Raw genomic sequence first — 11,726 nt, 5'->3', positions numbered from 1 at the left:
CAAAACACTGCATAATATGGATGAACTTGGAGGACATTATGCTGAGTGAAATAAGTCAATCACAGAAGGACAAATATAGTATTAGTTCGTTGTTGTGGAGGGTCCAGGAAAGGTTTATATATGGAGGGAAACTTTCTTTGTCGGTTGCCAGGGGTGGGAGGGGAGGGGAGAGGAGGGAACACTGCAGAAAAAAAAATGTGTTGACCCATGGGGGGAAAAACCCTATGGGACACAGTTTTACTCTTAATACACACGGGGTTGCCATGAGTCAGAAGCAACTCCATGGCAACTGTTTTTGTTTGTTTTTATTATCTTATAAAGCTGCTTAATATACCCACTGCAACTGGGCAGCTTACTAGGTGGCCCTTTGGAGGTACATCAGAGAAGCATGTTCACCACTGGAAACTTGAGGGCGGGGTGGCCGAGGGAATCTGGCTTGGTTGAGGTGTGTGATCCAACCACACTCAGAGGCTCCCTGACTGCCTCTACCAGACTTGTGTTTGTCTCGGGGAAAAGTGCTGGCTGAGATCATCATGGAAGAGACCAGCCCTTCTGGGCATTCAGCTGACAGCTGCAGGGAACTATGCATTGTTTCCACCATGACCTAAGCCCTCTCAGGCTGAGCTTGCCACGAGTTACGTGGCTGATTCTAATTGGATCTCCCTCCCTCTCTGAGTGGACTCTGACCTCTTGAATAAGAGTGGTCTCTTCCATCTCATTCAGCTTTTCTTCTTCTTTTTTTTAAATCTTTGTCCTTTCTGGCTCCATAGAATCCAGCCATTTCTTGTCCCAGTGCTGGACAAATTGCAAACGTCCCTTTCATGTGTTTTTTTCCAATGCAGCCTCTAAATGCCCCCATCATTTGCATGGAAAGTCCTACTACAAAGACTTGGAGATAGGACTTGATTCATTTGTAGAAAGAGATGTATCCAACTACCCTTTGCCATTATTTGACATCAAGTTGTTATAAACATACTCTGACACAGGGGAAATACTTGCCAAATATGCTAACTTTGTCTTTACCACACAGTAGTCACCAATAGCAAACACCAACCATTTGCACATTGCCACACTTGTGACCTCTTTTTTTTCCCCCAATGAAGCTACTGCCAAACCTAGCTTAGGTTGTAAGATATGAAAGGGGAGTAGTTGTTAAAACGCCTGTCTTTCATGACAGGGATGTGACTATCTGTTTTGATTTCACTGTTATTTTAGGTGTACATTCTTAGGGTAAGTCTTATCAAATCCTTTCTGGAACAATGATTTTAAAAAAACCCAAACTCACTGCTATCAAGTAGTATACGACTCATAACAACCCCTAAGGCATTTGACTGCTAATCAGAAGGCCTGTGGTTCAAACCCAACAGCCACTCCTCAGAAGGAAGATCGGGTAATCTTCCATCGTGGTATCACCTCAGAAACCCAAGAAAGGGTCTCATGAGTCAGATACGACTCAGCGGCAGTGAGAGGTGGTTTTTTTTTTTTTTTTTTTAATCACTACGCCAGTAGATTGCTCAATCTTCCTTCCAAGGAGTGACTGGTGGGTTTGAACTGCCAACCTTCTGGTTAGCAGTCAAATGCCTTAGGCACCATGCCACCAGAGCTCCTGGAACAATGATAGAAGGGCTAAATGGCAATACACAAATTTCTCTTGCCTAAGTGTCCTCTTTGCTGTGTTTTGCTTTTGCAAACAGGATGTCCCGGGGCCGTATCAACGATGCTTTCCGCCTGGATGACAGCAGCCTGGAGTTTGTGGGGATTCAGCCGACACTGAGACCCCCTTACGAACCACCCGTTGTTATATGGCTGATTATTTTTGGGGTGGTGATGGGAGTGGTAGTGATTGGCATTGTCCTCCTGATTTTCACTGGGATCAGAGATCGAAGGAAGTAAGTGATCTTTCCTAAGCCTTACCTACCTATCTATCTATCCTAAGACAGAAAGGGTCCCTAACTAGACAATTTGCAGTAAGTGGTGGGTTGTGCAGGCTAGTTACTTAGCTGAATGATTCTGCACCTAAATATGCCAACACATCCCCTGGAAATGACCAGATTTCATTCATCCTTTACCTTTGTAGCAAGCCTTCCACACAGGAGATGTCTGGCATGGGGTGCCCTAGTAAACTCCACCCAACCACAGCATCATTTCCCTGGTGCAATGGCAGGAGCCATTGCAGACTCACTACAAGATTTTTTCCTGATCAAAGTCATTTCCTTTCACTGGGCTTATGAAATAAAGGTTCATATTCTTTTATAAAGGAGCCCTGGTGGTACAAATGTTAAGCATTCGGCTGCTAACCCAAAGGTTGGTGGTTCAAACCCACCCAGCTGCTCCATGGGAGGAAGACCTGGCAATCTCCTTCCATAAAGATTACAGCCCAGGAAATCCTATGAGGCAGTCCTACTCTGCCATAAGGCATTGGTGTGAGTCGAAATCAACTTGATGGCACCTAGCAACAGCAACTCTTTTATACCACCTAATGGTTAAGGCATTTGGCTGCTAACCGAAAGGTTGGCAGTTTGAACCCACCAGCTGCTCCACAGGAGGAAGATGAGGCAATCTACTTCCATAAAGATCTACAGCCTTGGAAATCCTATGGGGCGATTCTACTCTGTCCTATAGGATCTCTATAAGTCATAATTGACTTGGTGGGTTTGGTTTTGATTTTTGGGAACAAAACTCTATTCCCACTGCAGGCTGTTTAAACATTTTCTTGATTGAATCTCTACATGCAGTACTCGATTTTGTTTTGTTCACATTCTTTGCTATAGATTTCTTTTGTTGTTATTCCCATGAATAGCTTCATTGAAAAAAAAATTACACATTGAATAGGTAATACATTCATATGATTAAAATCTTTTAAAGCATAAAGGGTCTCCCTCACACCCTTTGTCTCCAAGTTCACTTCCCAATGCCAATCAAAATTATCAATTTCACACAGCTAGTCAGTAACGGATTGGGATGTGCACCCCAGTTTCCAAAGCTGGTTGATCCATGTAGCTTTCTTGCCCCAATCTTTACCCTTTGGAAATTGATAAGTTATTAGAGGAGTTCTTTAAAATGAGGAGGCAATTGGCTAAATGACCACTGAAGTTCCTAAAAATAATACTGGCAAATATTTATTGAGGATTGTATGCCAGATGGAGTCCCTGTGTGGCACAAATGATTATGCATGCAGCTACTAACCGAAAGGTTGGTTGTTTGAACACACCCAGAGGCACCTCAGAAGACAGTCCTGGTGGTCTGCTTCTGAAAGGTCCCAGCCTTGAAAACCCTCTAGTGTGGTTCTACTCTGACACACACGGGGTTGCCATGAGTCAGAATTTACCCAACAGTGACCAGTTGATTGGCATGAGCCGGGTACCATGGGTACTCTCCCAGCATGGCTGCATTGCTTGCATACAATTGCCATCATTTTCTGAAGCGTCAAACTGAGGCCTTGAGTCTCCTTTCTCTGACTCCAGAGCCCACACTCCTACCCGGCCTCCTACGCTCTACCAGCCATGATGCCAACCACTCACAGGGGCTAAGGAAATGCATCCAATGCCATCCTTGCACTCCAGAAGTTTACAGTTTAATAAGAGAAGACTGGCAGGCAAATGAGTACCCAGTGATCAGCCACTGAGAAGGAAACAAATCCTGGGGTCAAGAGAGTCGAAGGGAGGCAGCAGTAACAATACTTTGTTAAGGTGACTTCGCTTTACTTAACAGGAAAGCTGAAGCAAGTGGTGAAGAAAATCCTTATGCCTCCGTGGATTTGAGTAAAGGAGAGAATAACCCAGGATTCCAAAGCACTGATGACGTCCAGACCTCCTTTTAGCAAACCTATCTAACTTCTTCCTGAGGTGTTTCTATAGGATGTCGATGCTAATTTCAAGGTACAGAAAATTGGAGATTATGAAGACGTCATTCACTGTCAAAACACTGGCTCTGTTCAGGGCGCGTCATCCAAAGACAGGGATCATGGAGAGGGCACCCCCATGTCCACTGCTGTCAGTATTTATTTCTGCCCCAGGAGCTGACTTCCCCTGTGTTTCCTAAAAGGGATGTTGCTATCACAGAATAAGAGAGACAGGCTCCCTGGGCTAGTGGGGAAATGTAACCATGTTGAGTTGTTGCAATTGAATAAAAGGCTATATTTTGGGAGCAAGTGTTGGGCCCTGTGTGGAACATGGAATGGTGCACTTGTGAGGACCATGCCAGTAACCTGGGGCTGCAGGAATTGAGAAGTGTTCCTTTTAATTTATCCCATGTGTAAAGAATGACACACTTTCTTTGTGTGAACTTAATCCAAGTACTAGAGTAATTCCCCACAATGACATCCAGACTGAACCCTGCCTTCTTCTGAAGGGTGACAAGTCTAAAGCAGACAGAAGACATTGGAGAGGAGTTGGTGGGCATCACCTTTTCACTTCCAAGCTACTTGACTTCTCCCTCCTGACAACACAAAGCTAGCACCAAGGGCCTCCTTGAATGCCTTCCCCACCCCATCCCACCTCATCTCATCCCACCCCCAGAGCACATCAGCTAGCAAACTCGCCTCCGTTGTTTGCGAGCTGTCAATCCCAACTGAAGTGGGCCCTTGATCTCTTCAATCTTGTGTAGTCGCCCAGTGTTTGAGTGGTGGTGAACACAGAATAGACACAGTAAACATTTGTCAGATGCATGCACTCCTTTACCCTCATAGGTACATGCATACTGGGGCTTCTGTGGAGCCTGTCCACATCTCACTTCCATAGACAGAGTCTTCGTCTGATTGCCGGAACCCTTGACCTCCGAAAGGTCTTGGATGTAGCTCAGCTTCTCTCCTTGCTTTAGTGTACATAACAATGACAAAATCAATCCAACAAAGAGTTCTTTGAAGACCTGAGCCGATTCGTGAGAAAGCTAGACATGTGTGTTTTTGTCCCTAGTGCCCTGATGGTTACGTGCTCATAGAACCTCATGCAGAAGAGTTCATTTAAACTTCATAACACCTTGTGAGGCACACAGTATCTTTTTCCACACTTTACAGGTGGGACCAATGAGGCAGAAAGTTTAACTCATTCAAGGTTATGCAGCAACAACATGGTAAAGCTGAAATTTGAACCCAAGTAGTTGGATGCCGGAATCCCTGGGTGGTGCAGATGGTTAACGTGCTCAGCTGTTAACCAGAAGGTTGGAGGTTCGAGCCCACCAGAGGCACCTCAGAAGAAAGGCCTGGTGATCTCCTTCTGAAAAATCAGCTATTGGAATCCCTGCAGAGCACAGTTCTACCCTGACACACATGGGGTCACCATGAGTTGGAATCAACTCCATGGCAAGTGGCTTTGATCACTGCTTTGGTGCTACAGGTGGAGTTTGAGAAGTCACAACAAAGACCGTATGGCTTGTCTATTCAATCTGCTTTGTAAAGGTGTTTATCTTGCAGTAAAATAATACTTTAGTCACAACATGACAGGCAGTTTGTGGGCTTGATCAGTATGGAAAAATTTTCAATGATTAGAGTGTTTCAATAGTCAACCAAATATAATCCTTGAAGAATGCAGCAGTCACTCTTCATACTGTTATTCTTATTTATAATGGTTTTCTTTCTCCCAAAATAACATACATTTTAAGTCTTATAAACAAAAACAATTCTGACCTTACAATTGTATACAAAAGTTTAAACTTTGTGTTCTGGGCTAGTTGCTTTTTAAATAACGAGCTAATTTTATTACTTACATTGCAAAAATTTAATGGCTCATACCCGTTGCTGTTGATTCTGATTCATAGCAACCCTACAGGACAGAGTAGAACTGCCTCATAGGGTTTCCAAGGCTGTGATCTTTATGGACTGCCTCATCTTTCTCCTGTGGAGCAGCTTGTGGGTTCAAACCGCTGACCTTTTGGTTAGCAGCCAAGTGCTTTAACCAACCCATGGCTCCTTCTCTAATGGCCAGAGTGGCCCAATCATTCCCCATTATTTGAAGACCTATGCTGGTGTGTCTGCTACTCTCCCTTTATGGATTGCCATATCAGATGTTCTTCCACTGAGACTCATCTGAAAACCACAGAAACGTAGAACCTGGAAAATAGTAGCCAGGTTTAATTGGGGTGTCTTTTCATCGTAAGGAGCCATCGTAAGGAGTGGTGAAAACACTTTGCACTCAGCTGCTAACCAAACAGTTGGTGATTCAAACTCACCTAGTGGTGCCAGGGATGAGAGGCCTGGCAATCTGCCTCCATAAAAATTACAAGCCAAGAAAAGGCTACGGAGCTCAGATCTACTCTTTAACACATGGGGTTGCCATGAGTTAGAATTGACTGGACGGCAGCAGGTTTTGTTTTTCATTGTAGTAGTACACTCCACACAAATTTTCTCTCCCCCTTCTTGACATTAAGGAGCTCTGGTGATGCAGTGGCTAAAGCATTCGGCTGCTAACCAAGAGGCTGGCGGTTCAAACCCACCAGCTGCTCTACGGGAGAGCAATGAGTCTGTCTTCCATGAAGATTTACAGCCTCGGAAATCCTATGGGGCAGTTCTACTGTGTCCTGTATAATCTCTATGAGTCAGAATTGACTCAGTGGCAGTGAGTTTACTTTGGGTTTGGTTCTTGACATTATGAAGAAGACAACCAGGTATTCCAAAAGAGATTAATAACCTATTGAGCCAGCAGCAGGGCAACCCCAGGGACAGGTAACTTCTTGTAATAGTCATGGGAAGCTAAAATAGTAATTCTGTACCTTGGTATCAAGAAGGAGCTCTGGTGGGGTAGTGCCTAAGGCATTTGACTGCTAACTAGAAGGCTGATGGTTCAAACCCACCAGCCACTCCTCGGAAGGAGGACTGGGCAATCTACTTCCATAGAGATACCACCTCAGAAGCCCAAGGAGGGGTCACTATGAGTCAGAACCAACTCAATGGCAGTGAGTTTGGCTTTTTGATTCTTTTTGGTAACAAGATGGAAGAATGAAATGGAAACCTCCATTATCAAACTACCCAAAAACTCTAGAGCCCACAACTCAAGGATTCAAATGATTAGAAAGCAATAATCTAATATATTCTAGAGAAAAGTCTATGGTGGTACTGAGTCAAAATTGATAATGGTTAAGGTTAAGGAAAGGGCATCAAATTGTGACTTAGCACCTTTCAAAATTTGCTGTATGTGAAACATATTTAATATATTAATTAATAATGTTTAACTTCAGTTTATATTTGTGTACTTGATGACATAAGCAGTCTTTGTTGTAATCTGGATATCAGATGAAAATGGTGCCATTTGGTTTGAATGATGGGTCAATTAATGATGCTTCATGGGGGAGGTGGTGGTGGTTCAGTGGTAGGATTCTTGCCTTCCATGCAGGAGACCCAAGTTCGATTCCTGGCCAATGCACCTTATGAACAGCCACCACCTGTCTGTCAGCGGAGGCTTCCATGTTGCTATGATACTGAACAGGTTTCAGCAGAGCTTCTAGACTAAGATAGACTAGGATGAAAGGTCTGGCAATCTACCTCCAAAAAGCAGTCAGTGAGGACCCTGTGGATCACAGCTGTCTGATCTGCAACCAATTATAGGGATGGCCTAGGACTGGACAGTGTTCTGTTTCATTGTACATGGGGTCATTTCAATGGCTGCTAACAACAATAACAACAAGAATGGCCTACCAGGTAGTGAGGTCCCCTAGCACACTTCAGACCAACAGCATCAGCATCCTCCGGGAGCTTGTTAGAAAATACAAATTCTTAGGCTAACATTAAACCTGCTCTTCCAGAGCTTCTGGGGTGGCTTGTAGGAACTGCTGTTTTAATAAACTCTACTTGATTCTCATGAATGCTACCATTTAAGCATATTGAAACATGAAGTGAAGTGTCCACATTTCTCTACATGCTAGTAACATATTTAATTATCTTGACGGTGACAATATAAAGAACAGATATTCAACAAATAATTTTTCGATTCTGTTCAATGTTTACACATGGTATATACCCACTTCATATTGCAATCAGAAAACATGCTTCTGCTACAGGCTGGGAAGTATTATGTTAAGAGCAGCATACAAAATTACTTACGTGACCTAAAAGTCAAGGAAATCTTTGTTTCCTTGTTGATGTCTAGATAATATAACAGACACACGCAGCACACGGGGCACCATTAAGAAAAACTAGCTAAATTACATTGTGCTTTGCTACTTTCCCTTCAAAGAAGACCGAAGACATTGGCCAACATGTATATCCATTCTGATCAACTCTCTGAATTTCTCCTTCAAGGCTTGTCTTTTTCCCGAAGTGGTTCAATGGAAGATAGGAGTTGCCGAAACGTGGGACGCTTTTCTGGGAGCTAAAGGAAAGAAAAACCCAATGTGGTAGTTTATGAATGTTATAATTAAAAAAACAAAGTATTTAAAATATTTATACTGCAATCCTAAAGCCAGCAACTTTTTAAATGTGGATGTTTTAAATGTCATAGACGTTTCTATGAAGGGCAGGACCAAGGTGAAGATCGTATTTGTTGAAGGTTATTAGCCAATACAATCAGACAGACATAACAATTACAGCCCCAAGAATTGGAAGAGAAAAAGTAGAAGTATCTTTATTTACATAGGATAGGATTGTATACTTGGAAAAAAAAAAACAGAGAATCAAAAATAGAAGTAACCCAAGCAACAAAGGATCCACGAGGAGAGCAGGATAAAAAATGAACATGCAAAATCAATAGCTTTCAAGTACCTACAATAAGCCAGTCAAAGGTATAATGGAAGAGAAAACCTCATTTTATAATATCAGTAACAACCAAAATAAAATACTTAACAAAAGTACCCCAAAAAAGAAGGAACATTTCAAAACGCTGCTGAAAATACAGATGAACACATGGAAAAACATCACTTATTTGATGTAAAATCAGAGAAATCTTTGTTTCTTACTTTGTTAATATCTAGGTAATATAATCTAGAATTAATAGAATATTCTAGAATATGACAAATCAATAACATAAATTGTCAATTTTCCCAGCTTTAAACAGAAACTAAATACAACTTCTCAAAAACATGAACAAGTTTGTTTCAAGCTAAACAGATGGATTCTCTAGTTCGTAGATTTGAAAATATGCAAAAGTATCTAGAAATACTATAAAGAAAGGTCTAATAATCTACTTCCAAATATGAGTCAATAAAAAGCCCTGTAGATTGGAACTGAATGTTGTCTGAGTGGGATCAAATGCACCAATGACTGTGAAGATGTCACAGGACAGGGCAACATTTATCCTGTTGTACTTGGGATCACCCTGAGTTGGAGCCAACTACGGCAGTAACAGTAACAACGAGAATTAAAATAGCGTGCTGCTAGCATAGAAATAGATCCAAGAATAGAACAGAGAATACAGAAATAAACCCAAATACAGACGGAAATTTAGTATAGTATTAGGGTGGTATCTTAAGGTGATATATTATCTCTAGGGTCTTTTAATAAATGGTGCTGCCACAGTTGGATAGTCATTTAGAACATGACATCTTTGGATCCATACCATATACCACACACCAACACAAAGTCGAACTAGATCAGGGATCTGAAGGTAAAATCGTGTCCCCACACCATGGCCTTCCAGTTGATTCCGACTTACAGCAACCCTATAGGACAGGGTAGAATTGCACCATAGGGTTTCCAAGGCTGTCATCTTGGCAGAGGCAGACTGCCGTATCTTTCTCCTGTGGAGCAGCTGGTGAATTCACACCACCAACCTTTCGGTTAGCAGCCGAGGGCTTAACCACTGCACCACCAGGGCTCCTTAAAGGTGAACTAATGAATCATAAACATAGTAGATGACAAACGGAGGTGAACGAGCTACAGTCTGGGTATGGGAAAGCCTTTCTAACCATGACTCAAAACCCAGAAGCAATGACAGCAAACATTCTCTCACCTCCATTGAAAACAAAACCACCATAACAAAGCCACCATATGCTAAATCAAAAGACAAGTGAAAAATACAGAGGGAAAATATTTGCAACTTATATCGCAGACAATGTATTCATGTTAATTTCTAAAGGGAATTTGGAAACCAAAGGAGGAAAAAGACAAACCCGTGATAGAACATAGGAAAAAGACAGTTCTTAGACATATGAGGGACCTTTAAAAATAGGAAAAGATGCTCAACCGCACTGAGGACAGACGTGCGTGTGAAAGCTGCACCGCAATGCTGTTTCTCATCAGGTTGACTTGACAAGGCACCTGGCTGATGAGGTTATGGAGCACAGGCATTCCCCGCCCCCCTGCCCCCCATTGCTAGTGATGCAACACCTATGGGGAGGAATTCATAGGACACTTTATTATAAGATAGAAAGGGAGACAAGAAACAGACACACTAGGTTTGGGCGAGAAGAAGTTGTGGCAGCGTTGGGAAGTATTCTCTGCGCCACAAGATAGGCAGTCACAGAACTCTCATGCTCCACGGGGTGATTTCAGGCTAAGGAGCCCTGGTAGCGCAACGGTTAAATGTCTGGCTGCTGATTGAAAGGTTGGAGGTTTGCAGGCTTACTGGTTTGATAGAGACTGGTGGATCCCCCAAGACTATGACTCTTAGACAGCCTTCAAGCTGGGAACCGAACTCACCTTCGTTGCTCAACTTTCAGCCAGACCATGTTGTTGTTGTTGTTGTTGTTGTTGTGTGCCGTCCATAGACAGCCCTATAAGGTGAACAATAATTCCAGGGAGGTACCCACTCCTTAGAACAGCCAACCACATGAGATCCAAAGGGCAGCATTTGCCCAGGGATCCAGCTCAGAAGGGAGGAAGGGATGGGAAAGGAGGAGGAAAGGAAATGGTGACCACAGGGAGGACGTGGGAAGAGTGCTGCTACACTGTGGGGACTGCAATCAATGTCACAAAACAAAATGCATATGAACTGTTGAATGGAAAGTCAACTTGCTCTGTAAACTTTCCCCCAAGCCACAATGAAAACAATTTTTAAAAAAGAGAGATTGGAGGTTCAAACCCACCCAGCAGTTCTGTGGGAGAAAAGCCTTGGCTATCTGCTCCCATAAAGTTTAGGAAACCCTATGAGGCAGTTTTATCCTGTCACATGGACTCAATGACACCTAACGATTTAAGTCTAAAAGAAAAAAATGTTCGTTACGTGATGCATACAGCAATTCTTCCAAAGCTGGACTCAAGGCACCTCAGTTTATTCCTAGCACCAAGCATAGTGCCTGGGACACAGGTGCTCCGTAAATATACAATCACCACCACCAATACTTGGAGCAGTGTGCCAAGCACTGTTCTAGATACTTAATGTATTAATTCCTTTGATCCACTCAATAATACTATGAGGTAGGTACTATTTTATAGGGCAGCACAGAGACATTAGTGGTCTTGGACAGGTCACACAGCTAGTAATTGATCAAAGCAGGCTTCAATTCAGACAGTTCAGATATGGCTTCACAGTCCATATGCTTAACCATTACACCAAATTGCTTTTCATTAGTGAATGAATGAACGAATGAATCAGCAGGTCTTTTTTTCAAGGCAGTGCTATAAAATGGTTATGAGCTCTGGACTCTTAGATTAATGTTCTTTAAAAGCCTCCTTTTATCACATCACTGCTCAGAAGTCTTCAATGGCTCCCTACTGCCTACACAACAGCAACAACCAAACTCACACCCCTGTCCTTGTCACTCAGCTTGCAGAGTCTGGACCAGACCTACTCTTCCAAACTTATTTCGAGCCCTTCCAACACTAGCTCCTGCCAAGCACATCATGCTTCTTCCTGCCTCCA

The 11,726-nt window shown here is 42.8% G+C and overlaps 2 protein-coding genes across 2 annotated transcripts in view; one reads left to right on the top strand and one right to left on the bottom strand.

Moving 5' to 3' along the window:
- ACE2 (angiotensin converting enzyme 2) overlaps positions 1-3,820 on the top strand; it is a 52,804-nt gene extending 48,984 nt beyond the window's left edge. Inside the window, exons 17-18 of the mRNA XM_007952837.1 lie at positions 1,695-1,889; positions 3,712-3,820. Of these exons, the coding sequence (XP_007951028.1) occupies positions 1,695-1,889; positions 3,712-3,820 (304 nt within the window). The remainder of the gene's footprint in view (positions 1-1,694; positions 1,890-3,711) is intronic.
- A 4,405-nt stretch (positions 3,821-8,225) lies between these two features.
- The window catches only part of BMX (BMX non-receptor tyrosine kinase), a 69,069-nt gene continuing 65,568 nt past the window's right edge, over positions 8,226-11,726 (bottom strand). The window contains exon 18 of the mRNA XM_007952836.1: positions 8,226-8,300. Within this exon, the coding sequence (XP_007951027.1) occupies positions 8,226-8,300 (75 nt within the window). The remainder of the gene's footprint in view (positions 8,301-11,726) is intronic.

Source organism: Orycteropus afer, unplaced genomic scaffold (assembly GCF_000298275.1).
Source record: "Orycteropus afer afer isolate SDZICR_OR568_19922 unplaced genomic scaffold, OryAfe1.0 scaffold00360, whole genome shotgun sequence".
NCBI classification, from domain to species: Eukaryota; Metazoa; Chordata; class Mammalia; order Tubulidentata; family Orycteropodidae; genus Orycteropus; species Orycteropus afer.
This window is presented reverse-complemented; position numbering and strand designations above follow the sequence as displayed.